Source organism: Chiloscyllium punctatum, chromosome 1 (genome assembly GCF_047496795.1).
Source record: "Chiloscyllium punctatum isolate Juve2018m chromosome 1, sChiPun1.3, whole genome shotgun sequence".
Classification (NCBI taxonomy): Eukaryota; Metazoa; Chordata; class Chondrichthyes; order Orectolobiformes; family Hemiscylliidae; genus Chiloscyllium; species Chiloscyllium punctatum.
Genome location: NC_092739.1, coordinates 21,862,796 through 21,890,730, shown reverse-complemented (window position 1 = coordinate 21,890,730; position 27,935 = coordinate 21,862,796). Strand labels below are relative to the sequence as shown.

Below are 27,935 nucleotides of genomic sequence, written 5' to 3'. Positions count from 1 at the left end.
AATTTTAAAGGCACGCCACTCATTTTATGTTTTTTTTGTGGATTCCTAATTTTACAGTTTTATTAAATAAATAAACTCGTGTCTCCAGGCGATTCCTTGTCAGCTGCTTGTCTTTGTTTGCTTTCCAGATTACTTTTGGTTTCAAGATGAGGTTCATTTCCCTCAGGGATCAAATCTAGCAACTGGGAATCCACATACGACAGGACACCAGAATCCTTGGATGAACACTTCTCCAGATTCTTAAAATCAGTTTCATAATTCACATTGCTTGGGAAGGTCACGGGTCTGGGCACAGCGTACTTGTTATCCTGAAGCATTTCAAGTGGTAGTTCAAAGGCTGTGGGACCTATTTCACTTAAGGAGCGCTTTAGAGTATTGTGTTGAAAAGTTGATGTGTGCCAGACAACACCACGGCACATTGAGGAGCATAGGCAAGGCCGAGGCACATCATAAATTGCGTAAATGCTGGAATCAGGAGAAGATCCCTCTGGGGGGTTTGTCGCCAAATGTCCTGTTTCAGGTTTAGGCTTTTTTGCAGTTTTTTGAATGGTTTGAGCGACGGCACAGCCACTGCTTGAAGTCGGGCTGAACGTTCTCAATCCTGGCGATTGCTGAAGCACGTTGCTCTGGGAATTATTCAACTCTCTCTGAGTTACACTTTCATGGTTCCCCTTTGGTTTTTCCACTTGTGTCACAGTATTTCGTGAACCGTTCCTGATAGCGTTGCTGTAAGAAGGTGGGGAGGCATATTTTGGGATATTGTCTGCTAGCCGACTGTCACCTCTGACCCCATTTACACTGGAATCTTTCGATGAGTCCATGTCAAGCATCGCTTTGTCAGGAGACTTAGCTGAAGTGGTTCCATCAGGGAGCTTGAGGTAGGAAGACCTGGCCGACCTCCCTTCTGTATCATGTTCTTTACCAATTTCCACTTGGCCAATGCAATTGTTCCCTTTCACATTCCCATTCATATTGATCAAGTCCTGATCTTTTCTCATTTGTGTAATGTGAGCCAGGTTTGCGCCAATCTGTGCGTATGTCTCGTCATCTTTTTCTGACAACATTTTTCTGATCTGAAACAAAAAGTGTAATTGCTTGCACTCTATAATGGGAGGAATTGGCTTATTTAGACATTAAAAAGTAGAAAAGGGCTTAAATTGTGACAACAGCACATGTCTTTGGACAGTATTTTGTTTTAAAAAGTCTAAGTCCCCAAGCTCCTTGACCTTGACAATTCTTCTGCTCATTTTTCCCCCTTTTATTTATCTCTCCATCAAAGCCCTTCTGATTTTTAGCTGTAGCAACCTATCTCTGGTAACATATATCTGGTAACATATATTTCCTTTTGGAAACTAAGCAGTGTGTGCTGATTTTAGGAAATATCATAGCAGAGCTCAAACCTCTCTTCTTCCACTGAAACCAAGTGTAGTATCTCTACCACAGAAATCAGCAGTCAGCAGAATCTAGGGATTGAACCAAGGGTCATCCTAATCTCAGTGCAACACCTTTAGCAGAATTTACCCAGAAACTTCTGGAATATTTTCACTTGCTTTGAACTGCCTGAATAGTAGATATAGACAGAAATAGTGAGGCAACAGAAGTGTCAGATTCAGTCTACTATTAACTTCACTGCACATTTGGAGGCAAATAAAATGTGTCTTTATTTGTAAGGTCTATATGCTTTGTTGATGCATTATTTGAAGAATCCATCCCTGAGTCTCATTTTGCTTGATCTGTTCGGGTAATATATGCAGGTAATTTTCCACTTTAATTGAGTGGAAGGGATAACTTGGCACGTTTTGTGGAACTTCTTCAGTTTTCACCCCAATTAAGTCAATGGAATGAAAAATCAAGTGGGGTTTGTACTGAGCAGACAATCTGATATATCATGACCGCCATCCCAATAATAAAAACAAAACTGACCCGCACAGTTCCTGGCTCAATGGAGGAACTCGAAGCTGAGATAACTGCACCAATATGTAACAGATGTCTTCAAACAGATGGGACATCCTCCGTGGGCAAACAACATGACTCTGCCACTCCACAGGCTACAGGGTCCTCCAGCACTGAACTCTGACAGCTCTACATTGACATGGCTCAACAAGTGGATACTGTTTTGCTGCCTAGTCAGTGGCAATTTTAACTGTCCTTCAAATGGTTGTGCCTCCTCCCATCCTGGCAACTTTACCTTACATCTCATGTCCAAACCTTCATTCTTGCACCCTTATGCAAAATAACTAAATTTGCAATTTTGATTTTAAAGAGAAAAGAAGCCCCTGGTTTCAGGACATTTGCACGGCCTATATCCTACGAGTTGCTTCCAAGTGCATTCTGGGTGAGACTGGCATGTCTCATCTCAATTGTGCTGTTCATCACCAACAACCTGGGTCCTAGCCTACTGCCAGGATTGAGACGTCCAGTCATTTATGTGTAGGGGGCACTGGAATGGCTGGATTGTCCATTTAAGTGGGTTCTGTCTGTTTCTTGGGTGCTTTACCAATGTTTTAGTGGGAGTGGATCCTACGGAATTTTAGGGCCATATAATTAGAACTCTGATTAAACCTTGTTTTGGAAATATTGGATTAAATTAACAAATATTTTGCATCTGTTTTGACTATAGAGGAGACAAAAACACAGAGTGTGGAAGGGAGAGAGGAACTCGTGAAATTACAAACATCAGACAAGAGATGCGAAGTGATGTGATAGAGCTGCAGGGTGACAAGTCCTCAGGTCCATGTGGACTTCATCTTGGGGTTTGAGAAGAAATGGCTGATGAGGCTGTCAAATCATTTGTATTAAGCTTCCAAAATTAACTAGATCCTGGGAAGAGTCTATCCAACTAAAAAGTAGCAAATACAACCCTTGTGTTCAAAGTTTGTGAGAAGATTTGTAGCTGGGGTGCTCGTTGTTGTGGTTCTGTTCGCCGAGCTTGGAATTTGTGTTGCAGACGTTTCGTCCCCTGTCTAGGTGACATCCTCAGTGCTTGGGAGCCTCCTGTGAAGCGCTTCTGTGATGTTTCCTCCAGCATTTATAGTGGTTTGTCTCTGCCGCTTCCGGTTGTCAGTTCCAGCTGTCCATTGCAGTGGTCGGTATATTGGGTCCAGGTCGATGTGCTTATTGATTGAATCTGTGGATGAGTGCCATGCCTCTAGGAATTCCTTGGCTGTTCTCTGTTTGGCATGTCCTATAATAATAGTGTTGTCCCAGTCGAATTCATGTTGCTTGTCATCTGCGTGTGTGGCTACTAAGGATAGCTGGTCGTGTCGTTTCGTGGCTAGTTGGTGTTCATGGATGCAGATCGTTAGCTGTCTTCCTGTTTGTCCTATGTAGTGTTTTGTGCAGTCCTTGCATGGTATTTTGTACACTACATTAGTTTTGCTCATGCTGGGTATCGGGTCCTTTGTCCTGGTGAGTTGTTGTCTGAGAGTGGCTATTGGTTTGTGTGCTGTTATGAGTCCTAGTGGTCGCAGTAGTCTGGCTGTCAGTTCAGAAATGCTCCTGATGTATGGTGATGTGGCTAGTCCTTTTGGGTTGTGGGATGTCCTCTTTCCGTTGTCTTTCCCTTAGACATCTGTTGATGAAATTGTGTGGGTATCCGTTTTTGGCGAATACATTGTATAGGTGTTCTTCTTCCTCTTTTTGCAGTTCTGGTGTGCTGCAGTGTGTTGTGGCCCTTTTGAACAGTGTCTTGATGCAACTTCTTTTGTGTGTGTTGGGGTGGTTGCTTTTGTAGTTCAGGACTTGGTCTGTGTGTGTGGCTTTCCTGTAAACCTTTGTGGTGAATTCTCCGTTAGGTGTTCTCTGTACCATCACGTCTAGGAATGGGAGTTGGTTGTCCTTTTCTTCCTCTCTAGTGAATCGGATTCCTGTGAGTGTGGCGTTGATGATCCGGTGTGTGTTCTCTATTTCTGTGTTTTTAATGATTACAAAGGTGTCTTCCACATATCTGACCCAGAGTTTGAGTTGAATTTGCAGTAAGACTGTTCTAATCTTTGCATTACCGCTTCTGCTATGAGTCCAGAGATGGGTGAGCCCATGGGTGTGCCGTTGATTTGTTCATATATTTGGTTGTTGAATGTGAAGTGTGTTGTGAGGCACAAGTCCAGTAGTTTAAGTATGCCGTCTTTGTTGATAGGTTCAATGTCCTGTTGTCTGTTCTGTATGTCCAGCAGGTTGGCTATTGTTTCTCTGGCTAGGGTTTTGTCGATAGAGGTGAACAGTGCCGTTACATCGAATGAGACCATGGTTTCTTCCTTGTCTATGTGTATATTTCTGATGATGTCCAAGAATTCCTGTGTTGATTGTATAGAGTGTCTGGATCCGCTGATCAGGTGTTTCAGTTTCTGCTGTAGTTCTTTAGCCAGTTTGTGTGATGGTGTCCCTGGTAGTGAAACTATGGGTCTGAGTGGGATGTCTGGTTTGTGCACTTTAGGTAGCCCATAGAATCTGGGGGTGTTGTTACTTTCAGGTTTCATTCTTTGTAGGTCAAACCTGGTTATCTGTCCATTTTTTTGTAGATTCCTCAGTATGTTGTTTATCCTATTGGTGAGCTGTGGGGTGGGGTCAAACTCCCTCATTTGGTAGGTGTTGGTATCTGCAAGTAGTTGTTGCACTTTTTGGATGTAATCTGCTTTGTCCAGGATGACCAGGATTCTGCCTTTGTCTGCTGGTAGTATGATTATGTTCTTATCGTTTCTTAGTGATTTTAGTGCTTCCCTCTCCTTGGTGTTGAGGTTATGTGTTTGTCTTTTCCTTGTTATCAGAGGTACGATACTTTGTCTCATTGTTTGTTGTGTCTCTTCTGTCAGTCCATTGTTCCTGAGTGCTGCTAGGAAGTCTGCTGTCTCGGCGTCCCTGTGGTTGTAGTTGAGTCCCTTGGCCAGTATTGGGAATTCCTAGAGGCATGGCACTCATCCACAGATTCAATCAATAAGCACATTGACCTGGACCCAATATACCGACCACTGCAACAGACAGCTGGAACTGACAACCGGAAACAGCAGATTCAAACCACTACAAATGGCGGAGGAAAGATCAAGGAAGCGCTTCACAGGAGGCTCCCAAGCACTGACGATGTCACCTAGACAGGGGACGAAACGTCTGCAACACAAATTCCCAGCTCGGCGAACAGAACCACAACAACCCTTGTGTCTATTCTAATCCAGAGGCAGAAAGCAGGAAACCTTGGGCCAGTTAGCTTGATGTCTGTCATGGGGAAGATATTAGAATTGATTTTTAGAGAGGTTAGGGCTGGGAACTTAGAAAAATTAATCAGGAAGAGTCAGCATTGTTTTGTGAAAGAGAAATCATGTTTAGCCAATGTATTGGCATTCTTTAAAGAGTAACACATGCAGTTGCTCAAGTAATGGATGCAGACGTACTGTACTCAGACTTCTATTACGTATTAAATAAGGTGCCATAAAGGTCATCGTGCAAAGTCTGAGCTCATGATGTAAGGATAACACATGAGCACAGATAGAAGATTGGCTGGCTGATAGAAAACAGAGTTTGCATAAATAACTCTTTTTTTTCTGGTTTGTAGGATTTGACGAATGGGTTTGTACTGTGGCCTCAGCTTTTTACAATTAACATCATTGACTTAGATGAAAGGAGTGAAGGATGGAAATGAGCTAATCTTGCAGATGGCACAAAACATGTCGGAAAGCATGCTATGGAAAAGAGAGCAGATTGCAGACAGATAAAGGTAGAGTGAGTAAGTTGGCAAAAATCTGGCAAGACTATTATATGGGAAAATGTGAAACTCTTCACTTTGACAAGAAAAATTAAAAAAATACAGAATTTCACTTAAATGGGAAATGACTGCCAAATTCTGAAGCACGGAAAGGTTTAACTGTTCTAGCACATAGATCACAAAAAGACCGTATGTAGGAATAGCAGTAATTAAGTAGGGTAATGGAATGCTATTCCTTGCAATAATAGTAATTGAGCATAGATGTAAGAATGCTATGCTTCAATTATACAGGGCATTGGTGAGACTAAATCTGAAACACTATGTGCAAGCTTGATCTCTTTATTTTAGGGTGGATGTTAATGCATTGGAAATGGGTCAGAGGAGGTTTACTAGATTGATATCTGGATTGAATGGGCTGTCTAAATGAAGAAATGTTGCATAAGCTCAGTGTCCTTCCACTGACGCTTAGAAGACAAAAGAGTAGTTGGATTGAGTGGATAAGATCATGATTGATTTTTACAAAGTGGACGTAGAAAGTATGTTCCCTTTTGTGGTGAGTTGAGAGTGAGGGGGCAGTGTTTTAAATATAGGGGTTGACCTTTTAAGACAAATGAAGAGAAGAATTTTATCTTCTCCTGGAGGTTTGTGTGACGTTGAAAGTCTCTGCCTCAGAAAATGGACAGAGGTGGAGGTCATTGAATAATTTAAGGTGGAGAAGGACAGATCCTTGTCAGGCAATGGAATAGGTGGGAATGTGGAATTCCAAACACAAACTGATCAGCTTCTAATTTCCATATTCATAAGTTTTAGTTTGGGACATTTTGCAATGGAGGAGTTTAACAGCTCCTGGAGCACTCAATCTGGCTGTTTGAAAGTTTTAAGGTAGGCTGAGAAAAGATTTTGTAAAAATTTACAAACACACTGATGCTGCCACCTTTACCATCTGAATCTGTTGGTACCTGTAGTATTTGTCCCAGTGTCTGGTCTTCCCTTCTGCCCCGTGCCACTCACCATAGCTGCCGGCAAACATTCCCAAACTTTCTCCCATGCCCAACATGGTGGTGGACAATGATAAAATAGAGGTGAGTGGGTTGCTAACAAACTCAATGGCTTGTTAATTGTTTCAAATAGTGAGCAGGCCTCCAACATCCACGCCCACTCAGATTCTGTAGAGCAGCACGGATACCCCATTTTATATTTCCTCTGGCAATTTACAGATGTGAAATTAGCCCAGTTTCAGATTAACAATGCCTTGTTAAATTGTATAACTCACAAACATGCATATTGAAGACCTTTTATACTTATTATAGCATAAACAAGGGATAAAATTTGGAAGTTTTATTTTGACACAAAATCGCAGAAAACTGGAACTCTTTCCTACAAATGTTGTGAACCCTGGTTCAATTGACACTTTCAAACTACAGATCAACTGATCTTTTGTTAGGGAAGGGTATGGAGGGACATGGAACTGAGGTGTGTTAATGAATTTGCAATGCAGACCAGCCTTAAATCATAGAATGTCTATAGGGTAGAAGTAGGCCATTCAGCCCATCCCAACCCTCCAAAGAGCATCCTGTAACCCTGCATTACCCATAGCGAACCCATACATTTCAGGGCAATTTCGCCTAGTCAATCCACCAAACCTGCACACCTTTGGACTGTGGGAAGAAACCCACACAGACACAGAGAGAATGTGCAAACTCCACACAGACAGTTGCTTGAGGCTGGAATTGAACCCAGGTCTGTGGCACTGTGAGATAGCCATGCTGACCATTGTGCCACTGTGCTGTCCTTGCTCTGACTGAATGGCAGAACAGGCCCATGAGGTTGAATAATTCTGCCATGTCTTGCAACTGTAGAACAGTAGAGAAAATTTGATTTTACCTTGTGTATATTTTTAAAGTAAATGTAAAATACCTGAAGGAGTTTAAAGTAGATGAGGGATACTCCAAAGATTGCCGCAGCACACGCTAACAAAACTATAACCAGCAAGACAAGAGCAGCTACTAAATACTTCTGAAGGGAATTTGATTCTTGCTGTCCATCACCAACAGTTGACTGACCAGTAACTGGTACCTACAATAAGAAAAATAGACAAAACAAGAAAATGATAAACAGACTTCAACTTAAAAGCAAAGAAGGTTGTTTATAAGTTTAATTTCCAAAGTGCTTTTTCCACTTTTACTTTTGTAGCTTTATTAAAAATTAGCATTGGCAAACCCAAAACAAAGTAACTCAGGGGAGGAGAACTTCTGGGACAGAGAATAACTTTCTGGAATTTATTGTGAACTGAACTTAAGCCAAGACAGGAACGCCCTAATAGCTTTCTAGAGATATTTCTCTATGTCAGACTACTCTCTCTTCTAGTGGACATTCAGCTCTGTATGCCTGTAGTGGGGGATGGTTAATGCAGTTGCCAGTCACTCCTGTGGCACCCTGATCAAGAAGCAATCAAATGCTTCAGTCTATAAATATATATGAGAAAGGGGCAAGATTAGGCTAGATGACTTCTCAAAGCTGGGAGAAAGTGAGGACTGCAGATCAGAGTGGAGAGTGGGGTGTTGGGGAAGCACAGCAGGTCAGGCAGCATCCGAGGAGCAGGAGAATCAACATTTTAGGCAAGAGCCCTTCATCAGGAGTGAGGCACTCCTCAAAGCTGTGCCGCTGCTCAATAGAATCATGGCTGATCTGCCTTAACTCGACTTTGTCAACAGTTCCCTTTGATCACTTGATTCGCTGAGTGACCCAAGCTCTACCGATATCAACCTTGAATCTAATCAATGATAGAGCATCCGCAATACCTGAGAGTACAAAATTCCAAACATTCACCAACCTCTGAGTGAAGGAAAATCTCTTCATCTCAGTCTTAAATGACCATCCTTCGATAATGAGTCAGAACCACCATGTTCTGGGTTCCCCAGCAAGGGGGAAAGGAACATTCAGTATCTATCCTGCTAGAGTCTTGCATGTTTCAATGAGATCAACTCTTACTTTTCTAAACTCACAATTTACTCAGTGTCTCATCACAGAACAGCTCTCTCAGCCGAGGGATTAATTTAATGAACCTTCACTGTACTGTTGCTAAAGTAGATATATCTGTTGTAAATATGGAGACCAAAAGTGTGCACAGTGCACCAAGCATGGTCTCACCTGGTATCATGTCAAATATGGGCAAGGAAATCTCTTGTTGATTACCATGTACTGCCCCTCCTTGGCTGAAGAATCAGTACTCCTCCATGTTGAGAACCACTTGGAGGAAGCACTGAGAGTGACAAAGATACAAAATATACTCCAGATGGGGGATTTCAATGTCCATCAATAACAGTGGTTCACTACTGACCAAGCTGATCAAGTCTGAAAGTACATAATTGCTAAACTTCAGCCTTCCCAATCTACCTACTGCAGATGCATTTTCCATGGCAGTGTTGATATGAGTGACCACTGCACAGTTCTTGTGGAGACAAAGTCCCGTATTCACATTAAGGATACGTCCATCATATTGTGTGACAGTATCATAATGGGATAGGCTTTGAACAGGCATACAATGGAGCATCTGTGAGGTACCATGGGCTTTCATCAGTAGCAGAAACATACTCCAGTACAATCCATAACCTCATGATATGTTCTCCATGCTATAATCACAATTAAGCCAGAGGATCAACACTGGTTCAATGAAGAGTGCAAGAGGACATGCCTGGGATAACACCAGGTATACCCAAAAATAAGATGTTAACCTAATGAAGCTACCAAATGGGACTACTTACATGACAAACACAAGAGCAGCAGGTGATAGACAGAGCTAAGAAATTCTATAGCTAATGGATCAAACCTCAGCTTTGCAGTCCTGCTAAATCACATGTTCAGAACTTGTGCTCCCATGGCCAACTTGTTTCAGTACAGCTATAATGCTGGTATTTACCAGATAATGGCAAAAATTGCCTAAGTATGTCCTGTACACAAAAAACGGGACAAATCCAACCCAGCCAATCACCTCCCCATCAGTCTACCTTCGATCATCAGTAAAGTGATGGAAGGTGTCATCAAGCAGCACCTTCTCAGTAATAACCTGCCAGGGCCATTCAGCTCCTGACCTGATTACAACCTTGGTTCAAACATGGTTAAATGAACTGAATTTGAGAGGTGAGAAAAGAGCGACAATCCTTGATATCAAGACTGCATTCAATTGAGTTTGGTATCAAGGAGTCTAAGCAAAACCAAATCAATGGTTAATTGGGGGAAATTCTCTTGCTTGGTTGAAATCATACCTGATCCAAAGGAAGGTGGATGTGGTCGTTGGAGGTCAGTCATCTTAGCTTCAGGACATCTCTGCAGGATTTCCTCATGGTAGTGTACCAATGGTACATTTCCTCGTGGTAGGCCCAACCATCTTCAGCTGCTTCAAGAAATTACCTTTCCTCTACCCTAAGGTCAGAACTAGGATATTTGCTGATAATTGAACAATGTTTATCACCATTTGTGACCTTTCAGATACTGAAGCAGTCAATGTCCAATTGCAAGAAGACCTGGACACTTCCCAGGCTTAGGCTGAATAAGTGACAAGTAACAATTGACACTTTTGTCAGGCAATGACAATGTCCAATAAGAGAGAATCTAGCCATCATTTTTGCCATTCAGTGACATTAACATCATTGAATGCCTCTTTATCAACATCTTGGGAGTTGAAAACATTAATCTTTATTCAGCAGCAGCAAACATAAAGGGAAAACCAAACCAATGAAAGCTGCATATATTTCTGACAACATATAGGGACTGTTTGTCTGTCACTCAAAAGTAAATGTACAGTCAATTAGTAATCACTGCAGCCAACTCACATTGACTGGGACGGGCTGTTATGTAAGCCCTGTCTAGCTTGTAATACCCGATGCTGAATAGCTCTATCACGCTGAAGGTGATGTTCCTCCTTTTCAATGTCCTTATTTTCTTCCTTCTGCTTTCAGAGCTCTTCACCCTTCATCACATCCCTCTCTGCTTGGTTCAGTTGTGCAGACCACAGCATGCTAGGATTAGTGAGGCACATTGTGGCTGCATTGAACTACAAAGCCATCCAGACTGATATTGGCATCAGAATCTAATCTTCAGGAGGATTGTTGTCTGCTGTCCAAAGGTCTCAGTTGAAAACTGGACTGCATTGTATCTGTGCTCGGCTTCACTCATGGGGTTTCATGATGGAGTCATTAGCAATGGTTGCATTGTCGCTCAGTAACCATCTTTGTAAGGTACCTAGTTGGTGAAAAAATACAGGAGGATTAGAGTTCTCACGGTACCAGGTGCAGATCTCTCAGGTGCGGTACCAAGAGTCACAGATGATTTGTATGATGATTGAATGGAATCCTTTTCCATTGAAGTGTTATGGTAATGCCCTCTCAGTGTAATGTGCAGTGCCCTGCATCCAGAGGAAGACAGTGATGTGGACAAAGCCGATTGCCCCAGCTGTAGCACTGTCCTTATCATGGGGGAGAAAAGATAAAGTGTTGTGACCTGGCACAGACTGTATCAGTAACAGCCTCGATATATTTATGGATTGAAAGTTGTGTGATCCCCACACGGGTCCCCATTAGATCTTTGGAAGTATCCAGTTATATAACAGTTGAGTGCCTTGACAGCTGCAGGGTAGAATAACCACCTTCCCCTTCAGGTCACAGGTCCCACTCTGGCAGTTGGCACAATGCTGTGAAATTGGACTGGGACATCTGTAGTCTGTGGCAGCACTCTACCTTGTTAATCTGGAAGAAATAGCATCAAGGACAGTAGACTCTGGCTCTCCTGTACCTCCTCACATCCTGAGGGAACCTTCATTGATTGAATTCTTTACACAGAGGCATTTTACCATTTATTGGCGATTGCTGGTGGCCTTTGGTTTGGGGTTACAAAAGTTCCTCCTCCATTTCTCTGCACCTTTGAAGCACTGTACACTACAGCGATGATAGCTCCTGCTGTGACTGAATCCTATGCTAACAATACCAATGAACCTATGTGGGGAGTATCAGAAACAGAGCAGATTTTCACTCGTGACAGCAGTCGCCATTTGCATCACTGATAAATGATTGGTGAGGATAGTCCTTCAGTCGGTGGAACATGGAGCACTCCAACAAGGAGAGCCATGAAATGCCTTTATCAGGACCTTTGGCATACTAGCCTCATTCCAATTAATACAGCTTATGTCACATCACACAATGACAGAAGGAGATTTTAATCATTGTATGACTACTGATACCTCATTCCCCAACCCACACCCCACCCTCACCTACAGAATAGTATAATGCATGTTGGTAAATAGTTAAGGTTCATGGTGAGAGGAAATCAGCTTCACACCCTTGTGCGGTCTAGGAGGCCTTGGATTGGCTTTGGGAATTATGATCTGCAGATGCCATTTTTATGGTCGCTGTGATTACTTCTGCTTTGCAAGATGTCTATCTTCAATCTGCAATGACCAATGACATGGTCAAGATTGTTTGTGATCAGGATTTGTATCCCGCACAGTTTGACTTTAAATATATTTCGCATGCAGGCACCCGCACTATAGATATCTTTATCCTGAGCCGTGTAAGGACCTCATTAATACAATTGGCCCTTGAATGGCCTCTCATTGCTCACATGTACAGCCCATGTGCTCAGGCAGAAAAAGAAACACTTATCCCCCCAACACCTGGAGTGGTTGCAGCTATTTTCTACTTCCAGAGTACAATTACAATTCACACTACGATGGAAAATAACACAAGTCTTTCTTGGTTGAGTTGGTCACAGGCTCAACCTAGTAACCATATGAATCCCCCATAGTCCTTCCTTCCTTGCGCTCCCTGTTGAGCCCATCAATGTTGAGATTCCAGTTATTTAAATTATGACTTACTCTCCAACATTACCCCTGAGTCCGAGCTCTACAACTGATTCTCATCATGCCGCAACATACCCCAAGGTGGGATGACCATCGATGCAGCCTCTCCTATAGTACCCTATGCCCTCTAGAGAACTGTTGTCTCATCCCCCAGTTTATATGTTGAGTTTTCCCAGCTCAGAATTATTGTCCCCACTGCAACCCAGGAAGCTGCCTCCAGTCTCTAGAATTGAGTTCCTCAGTGACCCCTGATAACTCCTCTTGACTTTCAATCAGCTGACCCCCAGGACTGACCATGGGCCACTCCTTGACTGACTTGGATGGGCAGTCCTGACAAATGAGTGACCTTGAGTGACCTTGAGTGATCCTTGAGCGGCTTCCTAATCGATTTATCTCTAATTCCTGGACTGATTGAACTGGACTTGCAGAACTGACCATAGTCCACTCCCTGGTCTGTAGTAATGCAGAGCCCCTGACCCTAACAACTTCAAGGGTCTGATTGACCTTGTCCAAGCCCCTGGACTGTTATTGGACAATGCCCCTGACTGAATGTGCTGGTACCTCCTGACTGAAGGCTGTTCCCCTTGACTTGACTAAAGACTATTCTGTCTAGACTTTGAGACTTGCCATTTGGTTGAAGTACATTCAGTGTATTTGGCAAGTAAACTGCTGGCACATGCTGCAGTTGTGATATCGACATTATAAGGTACTGTACAGTGATAGCTCCACCCTGTTGAGGTGCTCTCACTGCTGACAATCATGAGAAGTTCCCTCACTTTGTGTCGAGAATAAATGGCAAGGCTAGACTGAAGTCATTGAGTCAGAGAGTTATGCAGCATGGAAACACACCCTTCAGTCCAACCAGTCCATGCTGAACATAAACCTAAACTTAACTATTACCACGTCTCCAGTCTTACCCTTTATCCCTCAAAACCTTTGCTATTCATGTTCTATCTAAGTGTCTTTTAAATGTTGTAACTGTGCCCAGGAAGTTCATTCTACACATGAACCACCCTCTATATAAATTCTCTCTCCTCTCATCTTAAAAATATGCCCCCTTGTCTTGAATATCCCCCCAATGGAAAAGACACCTAACGTTAACTTTATCTGTATCCCCTCATAATTTATAAACCTCTATAAGGTCACCTCTCAATCACCTAGCTCCAGTGAAAAATGTTCCAGCCTTTCTTTATCACTCAAACCTTCCATAACGGGCAATATCCTGGTAAGTGTTGTGAGTCTTGAAGTTCTGAACGAGAAGGCAGATTGCAAGCAGGAAAGACAGAGATGATGTCCATATCCAAATAGGCTCAAAGGTACTGAGAGAGCAAGCGAAGAGCTCTGAGATACACCCTGGTTTAATCCTTAAGATGGTTGCCTGCCGCTGTGTGCAAAATGGCTGCAGTATTAAAATAAAAGGTGCTTGTAGTGGAGAACTGTACTGGAAGTGGGTCAAAGTTATGTCATGAGGATGTGGAGAGGCTGGAACATGTCCAATATTCTGTGAATTGAGTGCACAGGCAATTTCTGTCCATAGAATCTGCTTCGAGATGCTGGGGTCTGCGTTGTAAAATTGAAGCAAGCCACCAGCTGCTTTGACCCTCATGTCAGGAATCTGCCTCATTTCACACTGTGCCAGTGATCTACTTAAGAGCATGTTCTCTGCTCATTACATCATAGTTCATGGTCTTGCACATTCATTTTTAGTTGGTCATTAGAATTTCCCTTTTTCAATTCCAATGAGCAATGAACAATATGGGCGGCACGGTGGCACAGTGGTTAGCACTGCTGCCTCACAGCGCCAGAGACCCGGGTTCAATTTCTGCCTCAGGCGACTGACTGTGTGGAGTTTGCACATTCTCCCTGTGTCTGCGTGGGTTTCCTCCGGGTGCTCCGGTTTCCTCCCACAGTCCAAAGCTGTGCAGGTCAGGTGAATTGGCCATGCTAAATTGCCGTAGTATTAGGTAAGGGGTAGATGTAGGGGTATGGGTGGGTTGCACTTTGGCGGGGCGGTGTGGACTTGTTGGGCCGAAGGGCCTATTTCCACACTGTAAGTAATCTAATCTAATCTAATATGACAAGGAAAAAGAATAAATGAGGGGATTTCTCATTGCCATTCAAAAGAGAACAATTACATAGAGTCATCATCGTAGAATCCCAACAGTGAGGAAACAGGCCCTTTAGCCCAACAAGTCCCCTCCGAAGAGTAACCCCCTCAGACCCACTCCGCCTACCCTGACCAATGCACCTAACCTATATATTCCTGAAGACTATGGGCAATTTAACATGCCCAATCCACCCTAACCTGCACATCTTTGGACTGTAGGAGGAAACTGGAGCACCCAAAGGAAACCCACGCAGACACAGGGAGAATGTACAAACTCTACACAGACAATTGTCTGAGGCTGGAATCAAACCTGGGTCCCTGGTGCTGTGAGGCAGCTGTGCTAACCACTGAGCTGTCATGGTTGAGATCCCAGCTGGTGTTATTACTGGATAAGTCAGATTCCAGATTGAAATCTAGCTTGACTGATTTTTTTTGGACTTTAACAAGGAGGTCTTTCACTAAAACACAAACATGCAGTTCTGAATAATTTGTTTTGACAAGAAAACAAAAGTCCATTATGCACTAGAAATGATGATAAAAAAGAATAAACCAAGCTATTTACATTTAACACAAGTTTAAATATTGCAAAGCTAATGGTAAACTTCTTTACAGTACTCACACCAGAGAGAACTCCCTTCTCTAACACATCTATAAGGTTTAAATTGAGGCTTTAATCGCAATCCTGTGAATCTAATAGTCTATTCTATTTTTCTTCATAAAACTGACCTTAGACCAAACACTTCTGTTCTGGAACTCTCAAACTAAACTCCTTACACAATTGCAATCTGTTTGTTAGCAGTTCTAAACTAGCTCCTTTCTTCAGGAGAAATAGTTTTATACAAGCAGCTTCAATTAAGATTTCTGAAAACCTGAGCTGAAAATCTTCTTTAAACCAAAGATGTTTCCTCTGAGCCAAACACCGCAAAATTGCAGATCCTTCTAACGGAAGGTTAGTTTGTATGTTTGTTAAAAACTCTCCAGATATAAACAAGTTTCCATTAGTCTCCAAAAACTAACTTTCTCGCACATTAAAAAAGAAATGTTTTCAGAAAGCTTTACAAGTTACAATATTAGACCTTCAATAGCTTTGTCCTGAGATGTATTGATAATATATTGTCTCAACAAGCTGCTACCAAAGCATTTTATAAACTTATGTTTCAGATACATTTACCAATTTGAATTGCCCTGCTTATATTAATATTTCTGTCTCCCAGCATTATTGCATGGCCTTTGTTACAAGTGCCAATCATTTCTTACATAACGCCCTGCCCAATGGCATAACAATTGATGGGGGTGGATTATAAACTACTCACACAGTGTTTTCTGACTCTTGCTATTCCTCATCCAAAGGGTTTTTACAAATACATTAAGGACAAAAGGGTAACTAGGGAGAGGATAGGGCCCCTCAAAGACCAGCAAGGTGGCCTTTGTGAGGAGCCGCAGGAGATGGGGCAGATACTAAACAAGTATTTTGCATCAGTATTTACTGTGGAGAAGGACATGGAAGACATAGAATGTAGGGAAATAGATGGTGACATCTTGAAAAATGTCAATATTGCAGAGGAGGAAGTGCTGGATGTCTTGAAACGCATAATTGTGGAGAAATCCCCAGGACCTGATCAGGTGTACCCTAGAACTCTGTGGGAAGCTAGAAAGGTGATTGCTGGGCCTCTTACTGAGATATTTGTAACTGGAAGTTGACTAATGTGGTGCCATTTTTTAAGAAAGATGGTAAGGGCAAGTCAAGGAACTATAGACCAGTGAGCCTGACGTCGGTGGTGGGCAAGTTGTAGGAGGGAATCCTGAGGGACAGGATGTACATTTATTTGGAAAGGCAAGGACTAATTAGAGGATAGTCAACATGGCTTTGTGCATGGGAAATCATGTCTCACAGACTTGATTGAGTTTTTTGAAGAAATAACAAAGAAGATTGATGAGGGCAAAACAGTAGATGTGATCTATATGGACTTCAGTAAGGCATTCGACAAGGTTCCCCATGGGAGACTGATTAGCAAGGTTAGATCTCATGGAATACAGGGAGAACTCACCATTTGGATACAGAACTGGCTCAAAGGTAGGAGACAGAGAGTGGTGGTGGAGGGTTGTTTTTCAGACTGGAGGCCTGTGACCAGTGGAGTGCCACAAGGATTGGTGCTGGGTCCTCTACTTTTCATCATTTATATAAATGATTTGGATGTGAGCATAAGAGGTATAGTTAGTAAGTTTGCAGATGACATCAAAGTTGGAGGTGTAGTGGACAGCGAAGATGGTTACAACAGGATCTTGACCAGATGGGCCAGTAGGCTAAGAAGTGGCAGATGGAGTTTAATTCAGATAAATGTGAGGTGCTGCATTTTGGGAAAGCAAATCTTAGCAGGACTTATACATTTAATGGTAAGGTCCTAAGGAGTGTTGCTGAACAAAGAGACCTTGGAGTGCGAGTTCATAGCTCCTTGAAAGTGGAGTCACCAGTAGATAGGATAGTGAAGAAGGCATTTGATATGCTTTTGTTTATTGGTCAGAGTATTGAGTACAGGAGTTGGGAGGTCATGTTGTGGCTGTACAGGACATTGGTTAGGCCACTGTTGGAATATTGCGTGCAATTCCAGTCTCCTTCTTATTGCAAAGATGTTGTGAAACTTGAAAGGGTTCAGAAAAGGTTTACAAGGGTTGAAGGATTTGAGCTATAGGAAGAAGTTGAATAGGCTGGGACTGTTTTCCTTGGAGTGTTGGAGGTGGAGGTGTGGCCCTTATAGAGATTTATAAGATCATGAGGGGGATGGATAGGATAATTAGACAAACACTTTTCCCTGGGGTCAGGGAATCAAGAACTAGAGGGCAGAGATTTAGGATGAGAAGGGAAAGATATAAAAGAGTTTAGATTAGAGTGGTGCTGGAAAAGCACAGCAGTTCAGGCAGCATCCAAGGAGCAGTAAAATCGACATTTCGGGCAAAAGCCGTTCATCAGGAAGACAGGAATACAGCTGTATGAAGGGCTTTTGCCTGAAACGTCGATTTTACTGCTCCTCGGATGCTGCCTGAACTGCTGTGCTTTTCCAGCACCACTCTAATCTAAACTCTGGTTTCCAGCATCTGCAGTCATTGTTATTACCTAAAGATATAAAAGAGACCTAAGGGGCAACTTTTGCACGCAGAGGGTGGTACGTGTATGGAATGAGCTGCCAGAAGAAGTGGTGAAGGCTGGTACAGTTGCAACATTTAAGAGGCATTTGGATGGGTATATGAATAGGAAGGGTTTGGAGGGATATGGGCCGGGTGCTGACAGGTGGGACTAGATTGGGTTGGGATATCTGGTCGGCATGGATGAGTTGGACCGAAGGGTTTGTTTCCATGCTGTACATCTCTATGACTCTATGACTCTATCTGCATGCAAACTGGTTCTACTCCTGGATCTTCTGAGCAAAACTCCCTTCCTACTGAGGTCCTTACATCATCCTCATTTTCTTTGCTGCTTTTTTGAAATATAGTGCACTTTGGAATATTGATACCGCAATTCTGGTTCCCTGGAAAGTGTGGGCTGAAGTTTCACTGCTATGTGATGACAGGTAAGCAGGCAAGATTTGTGGTACCATCCTGCACCCAGGCGATTTTTCCAGAGGTGAGATGGTGGTCAAACGGATCTGCTTTCGCAATAGTAGCTGAGCTCATTTTTCATGTAAATGCTAAGAAATTTGCAGAGAGACTGCTTTGTAACTGTGATGCCAACCCCCCAGCTTCCCCCACCCCCATCTCCAAGTTAGAACCTGCGGTTTCTTCCAAACTGGACGACTTCTATCATGACTAATTGACCAATTGGGGGGGGAAAAAAAGTTTTTGCTTGACTGTTTCCCACAGGCTCTTGATTCCAATTTGACCCCGATATTGAGGTCTTGATCAAAACTGAAAGTCTTGCTCCATGACTCTGAAATGGTGATTAAATCTGGATACTTTGTGTTGATATTTTATCGATTTTGTTATGAATGCCGAGTGTATTGAGATAAGCAGTCTCTAATTTTAACTTTGGTTTTGCCACAAGCTTTGCATGGATCTTAACATAAGACAGACTGACAATTCCTGCTCCCCTACTCTGTTTCTCTTTATCCACATGATGACACAAATCTCTTGCATCTTTAAATTTCAATTTTCTTTTCGCCTGGCTCCAAACTTCCTGAAGCCCTTTTAGTTTCAAGTGTGCTATTGGCTTCTATTTATACAATTCATCAGGATGTTGATCCCAGTCCAGCTGTTGTGGCGCCCATCCCCTCCCGCCCAAGTAGCAGTGTCAGTGTCATGTGTTTTGCTATATTCCTTGAGCAATGTGTTTAATTTTGTAGTCAATTTGACTCCATGACAATTTGAGTTTGGCTCAGGTAATAATCCAGAAATTATTACTGTTGAACTTCAGCTTTTTAAGTTAGAGCTCAATTTCTCACACTTCTTCCATGGAACCTCATTCTTAGTCCGGCCTTTGTTATTGCTCGGTGGCTCAGTGGTTAGCACTGCAGCCCCACAGCACTAGGGTCCCAGGTTTGATCCCAACCTCGGGTGACTGTCTGTGTGGAGTTTGCACATTCTCCTCGTGTCTGCGTGGGTTTGCTCCGGTTTCCTCCCACAGTCCAAAGATGTGCAGGTTAGGTGAATTGGCCATGCTAAATTGCCCATAGTGTTAGGTGCATTAGTCAGGGGAATGGGTCTGGATGGGTTGCTCTTCGGAGGGTCGGTGTGGACTTGTTGGGCTGAAGGGCTTGTTTCCACACTGTAGGGAATCTAATCTAATCTAAATGGACATTGAAACTGGATTCTCATCCTTCCAGTCAAACTAATGATATATATGGTGCAGTTAGAATCGGTTGTGCTATGGGTCAGTTTGTAAGTGCACTCTCCCATGTGTCTATTAACCATGTTCTTAGATAATGGTGCTACTGGACAAATCAGATTCCAGAATGAAATTTGGCTTGATAGATAATTTGTAAAAAAAATGTGGTGGCCATTCACAGAAACCTAGACAAGCTTGCAGATTTCCTTTATTGATAAAAATAAGTTCATTGCACAAAAAATATAAAATGAAAGAAACCAAGCTATGTTAATGTCAAGCACAGACTGAAACTTGTTCTGAACTTTTTATTTCTCGATTTTCTAATTTATTCCTACAATCTGCAATGCTGGACAATTTATTTCTTTATTTTCTAATTTATTTTCGCTAAGAAGTTGCACTGAGGATTCTGTACCTTTGTCCCTAAGGTGGCATCACAAGTGATGACTTGTAAACATTTCACTTTTCACTGTCCTCATCTGAGTACTTGTGACAGTAACGCTAATGTAATTCACAACGTCTTATAACATACAGCAAAACAAAGTTTTCCCGAATGTAGAACTACAGAATTTCAGTAAGTCTTTGGAACTCCTTGCCACAGAGAACTGTGGGGCAGAGTTCTTGTGTAAAATTAAGAGTGAGATAGCTAGTTTCTAGATCAGTAGAGGAATCAAAGATTACAGGAGACTTGCAGAAAAATGAATGTGAGACCCGTCAGCTTAGGCATGATCCTCTTGAATGACAGAGCAGGTTTGACAGGACAATTAGCTTACTGCTGCTCCGATTTCTAATGGTGTTAAATCCAGAGACATTACCCTTCTATATCAAATCTTTAATTTTGACTTAACAGCTTCTCCCCAGTTGTGTTGTGAATTGTGAAGTCCTCGTAGATCCATACTCAAGAAACTAAAACCTTAGACTTTCTCAGCTTTTTAATAATCTACAGGTTTCTAACCAAGTATTTATGGCCTCAAAGTTTCACAAGGTAAACATTTATACCAGGTCAACTGTGCTTTCCCTATACGGTTTTCTACTGATTACTGTATAAATAAAATTACATACCTTCCTAACTGGTCAGCTCAGGTCTCTTCCTAAACTGCCTGAGAAACAATCAGTCTTTAGATGTCTAAACTAAAAGCCATCCTTGATTACTCTTAATACTAAACATGCCTTTCAATGTTTACTCCCTTATTGTAAACCCCACAGTATCAACAATGTTACATTAACATTCCAGGAGTTTGCAGTCACCTGCTTTCTGACATATACTAGATTAGGTCTTGGTTCCAGGAGGACACTGCAGCCTCTTACTTAACCCTTCACAAAAGTAACTACATTGGTATGCCACTAGTTTGAAATCCAATAGATTCAGTGGTTAGCACTGCTGCCTCACAGTGCCAGAGACCTGGGTTCAATTCCCGCCTAAGGCAACTGTCTGTATGGAGCTGACCCATTCTCCCCGTGTCTGCGTGGGTTTCCTCCGGGTGCTCCGGTTTCCTCCCACAGTCCAAAAATGTGCAGGTCAGGTGAATTGGCCATGCTAAATTGCCCATAGTGTTAGGTGTAGGGGAATGGGTCTGGGTGGATTGCTCTTTGGAGGGTCGGTGTGGACTTGTTGGGCTCAAGGGCCTGTTTCCACACTGTAAGTAATCTAATCTAATCATAAAATTCCAGACATTTCAGCACTGTTGATCAAACTGGGTCTGCTGTGAGAGGTTTGTACAAATAACCTCAGTGTTCCTTGACTGCAGTGGTCAGTAACCATCTGGAGTGAGGTAGGTTGGAGGCGATGTGGAATAGGGAAGGCCTCTTAAATGGTGTAGATTGAGGGATTAAGTGGAGGATGGGGTTCCTGCTCTTGATTGTTATCTGATAATACTTGCTGGAAGTTCACTTGTATAGGTACCAGATGAAAGCTGGATCATGATATTTGAACAGCCTACTAAAACTCACAGTTAAGGCTCACAAATGAGGAAAGGCCACTTGGATAAAGTTTCAGTAGAACTGCTTCAATATGAGTCGGAAACTTTAGGAAAGTTGGGGAGAAAATAATAGTGGAAAAAAGAAATAAAAGTCTGACAAGTAGAATTGAAAATCAACCTACTAAAAGTTTATATAAGTATTTAGCTGCCAGGAAACAGATGGCGTTTCCCACAGGCAACATCTGTAGGGACTCCAAGTTTGTCTTGACGTGGCATTGAATCAGAATTGTCACAGGCTCAGTGAACAGTGAAGAGTTTTGCTGATGTTGTCATGGTTACTTGAATTCAGTTTACTTTATTTCCAATGAAAAATGACTATCATGGAATTTGTTGTTTAAAACCCCATGTGTCCCATAATGTCAAAATATCTTTCTTTGAATTTTGAAGTGCACTTAGCCAAATGCTGAATTATAGAGCACTTCCCAATTTGTAGCATTCATTAGGCAAATATATTAACTTCAACCATATTACTATTGTAAGATTTAGATATATGTTGGAAGAGTAGAACACAATTAATATTTTAACTGAGCAAAAACAGGAAAAGTAGAAGACATTTTTAAGTGGAATTTTTCTCCCCCTTAATTGTAGTCAAGTGAGTCCTTAGTTGTGAGTGTGGTTATGTGAGTATCTGTGTTTGCTTCTATGTGTGTGGTTGGGGTAACAGTTGGGGGAATGGTGGTCGAGATGAGGGGATGTGGTGAGGGAGAATTCCAGCTTTAATCTTTAATACTCATGCGATGTCTCTGTGCAAAACACTTTAGAAGCTGACAACATATGTAATCCAGGCAAACATCTTGAATTATTTAGGTGTCACACAGCATCAGTACCATAATTTCACACAAATATTGCCTCAACTGAGAATACTGAGAAAATGAACTTCTGTCAGTAAAATTTCATTTGTGATGAATTATAGCTACAACTAAATTTGTTCATTTCATACTAACACCAACAACTGGTCAATCTTGCTATTGCTGTTTGTGGGGAACTGCTCTAAGTAAGATGGCTGTCACCATTATCCAATTACCATCGGTAAATTCAAAATAATTCCTTGGCCTAGATTTTGCAGACAGCAATGAAGAGAGAGCAACAGCCTTCGATAGACTTGCTTGTACTTCCTTTGGACTTATGTACTCAAACTTCAAGAACCATACAAGAACTCAGCACCCTCTTCAAGTAATCTAGGATGTATGTGAACAAAGGCAAGCGACTACACAGTGTGCTTACTAATCAGATCAAAAATTGTCAGTGAGCAACACAAACAGTGAGCTGGCAAGTGTTTATAGAATTTTACATACCATGAAAACTTTGGTACAGAAAACAAAACAAAGAGATGGACAAAGATTTGATTAAGGGAGAGAGGGAGAAAGATACATTGAGAAAAGGATTTTAGTGAATTGGAATTTTTTTAACTTTTAAAGGTCTTCAATAAACAGTTAAAAGGACTGAGACGCTACACTTGTTAAATTTAATTTTCAAAGCCAGATAGATCATTAAGTAAGAATTAAGACTACCTTGCCATCATAAGAGTAGTAATACTGAAAAGAACAAGAATTGATCTTTCTGACGTGTTTAATTCATATTGATGAGCAAAAAAGAGCAACTTTGCACTGTTTAAATCTTGTGTCAGATGGTAGGCTAGCAAGAGTTCTGCAACTTTCGCATTTGGATTGTAATATCTTCATTTATTTAATAACTCATGTGTGGTCACTAATTGGGCGCTGTCCAATTCACACAAATAGCAGTGAACACTGGTTAGTTTGTTATTTTTATTGCAAAATCCAACCAATTGGAATACATATGACGTGCATTGAAATGTGGTAAGAGATGTAATGGCATGCAATATAAATTATTTCTTCCTCCCTTTCGAGAACATAGAATGAGACCATCCATTGTGTGGGAAGTTCTTTATAATAACCATAATCATGTTCTTCCATTACATTTTGGACCCATCAAGAATTTCAGGCTCCTATTGTTTGGAAAGGGGAAGCTGTTACAGTCAAACCCATGACTAACCAAAGGCATAAAATAACAAGGAACTATTTAACCACTATAGAAGTCTATGTAACAATATATTAGGAAAGTACCTATTTAGTATCAATGAAGGCAATCTAGAAAAAATAAAACTACCGCATACCGTATTTTAACAAAGGAGTCACCTCCAATGAATTAAATGCTAATTTAATTCATTGAAATTTAGTGAAGTTGGAAAGAATCATGAAAATAAAAACAAGTTTCTAAATTAGCACATTCTAAGACATCATGGAAAGAACATTTTCATTTTCATCATTTATTGTCCATACTTCTGGCTGCAGAGCGATTCTCCCTGCACTATGTCCTGACCATTTACTATGTACTGTGAAGAATATCTGACAGCACCCCAGTTTGAGATTTTCTGTTCTCATTCAGCAGGCAACCTTATCACCTTCTTTAGTGATTGATAATTTTGAATCACTTAACCCTTAATTGTCAACCACTTGTTGCTGTGGATGCAACCTTGTTACTCACATGAAATTTGCACCCAGAGCTCTTTCCACTCATTTTGTTATGGCAAATGAAGATCAATGCACGTATGAGTAGCTTATGGTGCAGTTCAGGGTATATTTAGCAATGTGTTGACATGTTAAACGATACTCTCCATAGATTATAGATTTTACCTCAACACTCTATAATCTCCTGAGAGAAAGTTCAAAATATGCTTCAAAGTCTCAAAGCAAGCAAATAAAACCTTAGGATATCAATGCACTCTGTTTTTTATTCTAACCTGAAATTGTGTATTAAATCATTGTAGAATGAGGGAGTTTTGAATGGGGTTTTGGTTTTCGAGAGGCTGGAATAGCCTATGAATTGCAACCAGTAGAACGAGAATGAAACCAGAGTTAACCACAACCAGTAATGCCAGAGTAGGTAAAATGCTGATATAGTAGTTTACAGAGAAATAGATTTCTATTAGTTTGTTTTGTGCTCAGTGTTGGTTTCAGACGCAAGAGAACAGTCCCGAAAAGTTGATCCACCCAATTCCAGAATACAGACCTCTGTACAACCGCTGAAGACTGACTTTTGCATTCGCTAATAAAGAGAATGTAAAGAAAAGACTTACCAGCAATATCCCTAACCAAGTGTAGTTCATCACCCAGAATGAGGAAAATATTTTTCTGAACATTGTTCTCCGTTTCCTGGGGCTATCAGCAATGACTGAGACAATAAGCCTAATGTATCTATGGAGGCTGCGGTACTTGTGGGAAGCTTATATTTTTTGCTTAGTGTGAGAAAAGGAACTTTGGAATGAAGCTCTGTGGGTGGAATGACACATGGTTGGCAGGAGCTTGTAGGAAAATCCAGAGGGCGGGACGCTATTCAAGTAGACTTTAATGAAATGCAGAAAGACAATTGAATGCGAGAAACGGGCTACTATAGGGAATCACCGACAGGTAAATTAATCTGAAGACCTAATTAGGTACGTACATCCTAAAGCATAGAAAAGTATGGTCCAATTAAAACAAAATGCTAATTTGTGTGGTACAGTGTACTTCTACAACATGAGTAAACTCCCAATTTCAGCTGCACTCTCAAGAGAAGCAGTTGACTGGACGCCAGGAATTTCACCATAGCCAAGCTTTTCCCTGTTAAGTGCCTCAAGGAAAGTTTAAAAGAGATCTGGGAATTTGTAGTCAACCCCTTGCCCCTACAGGGAGCTGGTGTCTAGTATAAAGGATCTGAAAGAGCAGGTTAAAAGATGTGAAGCTTAAATTGCATTAATATATTTAAATATTTTATCATTTGAAATAATTGGATAGTTGGAATATGTGATACATTACTGGAGAAACATGTTGAACATTTAAAGGTTCTATGGTCCAGGAGTCCTCCCCCGAACTAAATTGATTGGGAATGCTGTGGGATTTTCGCGGAAATTTGATAAATCAGGTTCCAGGATGCCACTATGGACAGCATTCACCTTGTCTTTTATCACCCATAACCCCTTCCCAGACACCTATCCCTCACCTACCTTGAGGAACACCTTACTCGTGACATCATTGCCTTGTTTTCATGAACGATGGACACTCAGGCTTCTTTTGTTAGACATCCAGCCTCTCGCCTACTCGCCCCTCATCCCCAGGAACCCAGCCTCTCACCTACTCATCCCCACCTCCAGACACCCAATCCCCACTCCACCCCCAGACACCCAGTCTCTCACCTCCCCCAGATCCCCAGCATCTATCCTCTGACATCCAGCCTGACGTCCAGATACCAGTCTCTCACTCCCAGACACCCAACCTCTCCATCCCAGACACCCAACCTCTCCATCCCAGACACCCAACCTCTCCATCCCAGACACCCAACCTCTCCATCCCAGACACCGAGCCTCTATCCCCAGACATCCAGCCTCTCACTTCCCTGCCACAGTACCTCTCATCATCTCAACAGCTTCCTCCCCAGACACCCTACTTCTCACCCTCAGACACCCAGACTTCCCTGTCCAACATCCAGCCTTTCTCTCCCTCCCCCCAGCCACTCAACCTCTCCCCCCAGACACTCAACCTCTCCCCCCAGACACCCAACCTCTCCCCCCAGACACCCAACCTCTCCCCCCAGATACCCAGCTTCTCATCTCCCCTGGACACCCCACCTCTACCCACAGACAGGCACCCAGTCTCTCACCTCTTAGACACCCAGCGTTCCCCACCAGACACCCAGCCTCTCCCTCCCAGAGACCCAGCCTCTTTTCCCTCAGACAACCAGCATTCCCCCCCCCCTCCCAGATACTCAGCCTCTCCCTCCCAGACACCCAGCCTCTCCCTCCACCAAAAGCCCAATCCCTCTCTTCCTACAGGTAAAAACAATGACTGCAGATGCTGGAAACCAGATTCTGGATTATTGGTGCTGGAAGAGCACAGCAGTTCAGGCAGCATCCGAGGAGCAGTTAAATTGACTTTTTGGGCAAAAGCCCTTAATCAGGAATACAGGCAGAGAGCCTGAAGCGTGGAGAGATAAGCTAGAGAAGGGTGGGGATGGGGAGAAAGTAGCATAGAGTACAATAGGTGAGTGGGGGAGGGGATGAAGGTGATAGGTCGGAGGCGGGGGGAGGGTGGAGTGGATAGATGGAAAAGAAGATAGCCAGGTAGGACAAGTCATGGGGATAGTGCTGAGCTGGAAGTTTGGAACTAGGGTGAGTTGGGGGAAGGGGAAATGAGGAAACTGTTGAAGTCCACATTGATGCCTTGGGGTTGAAGTGTTCCGAGGCGGAAGATGAGACGTTCTTCCTCCAGGCGTCGGGTGGTGAGGGAGCGGCGGTGAAGGAGGCCCAGGACCTCCAGACTGTGCCTCCTGACCTTATGCACCCTGCCCCTTTGGGACTGCTTCCACTCAACCTCAGTCAATGTGTATCCGAAAATATTCCACCAGAAGAAGGATCAATGGTTACTCACTGCAGCATGTACAGCTCCTTGCCTGTTGCAAGCCTCTTATGGACAATGAAGAATCTGAAGAAACAGTTTGTTGCACGCAGAGAATGTATTTGGGAAAAAGAGCTCATGTCTGGTGAGCTGGCCTTTTAGTAAGCCTGAATGAGATGTAAAGTTACTGTCAGGAAGCTTGACTGATCTTTAACGCTCAGCATAAGGTTTAGGAGCAAAATTAGGCCATTTGGCTCATCAAGTCTGTTTCCCTATGTCCTGCCTTCACTCCATAGCCCTTGATCCCCTAACTAATCAAGAATGTATCTATCTCGGTGTTAAATACACTCAATGACTTAGTCTCCACAGCCCTCTGTGACAACATATTGCCCAGATTCACCACCCTCTGGTTGAAGAAATTCCTCCTCACCTCAGTTCTAAAGGTTATCTCTTCACTCTGAGGCTGTGCCTTCGGATCTTAGTTTCTCCTACTTGTGTGGAAGCATCTTCTCCCCATCCACTCTCATCAGGCCTCTCAGTATTCTGTAAGTTTCAATAAGACACACTTCAACCTTCTAAACTCCATCGAGTACAGACCCAGAGTTCTCAACTTCTTGCATCAGTTTTTATGATGGAGAAGGGCATGGAAGATGTAGAATGTGATGAAATAGATGGTGACATCTTGAAAAATGTCCATATTACAGAGGAGGAGGAGCTGGACGTCTTAAAATGCATGAAGGTGGATTGATCCCAGGACCTGATCAGGTCTACCCTAGAACTCTGTTGGAAGCTAGGGAAGTGATTGCTAGTCCCCTTGCTGAGATAGTTGTGTCATCAATAGTCACAGGTAAGGTGCTGGAAGACTGGAGGTTGGCTCACGTGGTACCACGATTTAAGAAAGGTGTTAAGGAAAAGCCAGGGAACTATAGACTGGTGAGCCTGACATCGGTGGTGGGCAAGTTGTTGGAAGGAATCCTGGAGGATAGGATTTACATGTATTTGGAAAGGCAAGGACGGATTAGGGATAGTCAACATGACTTTGTGCGTGGGAGGTCATGTCTCATGAACTTAATTGCGTTTTTTGAAGACGTAACAAAGAGG

The 27,935-nt window shown here is 42.4% G+C and overlaps 1 protein-coding gene across 1 annotated transcript; it reads right to left on the bottom strand.

The window, feature by feature from the left end:
* LOC140482121 (uncharacterized) lies at nucleotides 1–24,718 on the bottom strand. The gene is made up of 3 exons (XM_072579121.1): nucleotides 24,542–24,718; nucleotides 7,610–7,768; nucleotides 1–1,073 (listed from the first exon to the last, which is right to left on the bottom strand). Exons 1-3 carry the CDS (start codon nucleotides 24,602–24,604, stop codon nucleotides 63–65), a joined length of 1,233 nt encoding a protein of 410 aa, XP_072435222.1. The 5' UTR covers nucleotides 24,605–24,718; the 3' UTR covers nucleotides 1–62.
* Nucleotides 24,719–27,935: the final 3,217 nt, after the last annotated feature.

Excerpts from the sequence above, each read along its gene's own strand:
- LOC140482121 (XM_072579121.1), bottom strand. The coding sequence starts at position 24,604 with ATGTTCAGAAAAATATTTTCCTCATTCTGGGTGATGAACTACACTTGG. Across the intron at positions 7,769-24,541 it reads CTTGGTTAGGGATATTGCTG|GTACCAGTTACTGGTCAGTC; the intron begins GTAAGTCTTTTC and ends TTCTTATTGTAG. Across the intron at positions 1,074-7,609 it reads TCTACTTTAAACTCCTTCAG|ATCAGAAAAATGTTGTCAGA; the intron begins GTATTTTACATT and ends TTTTTGTTTCAG.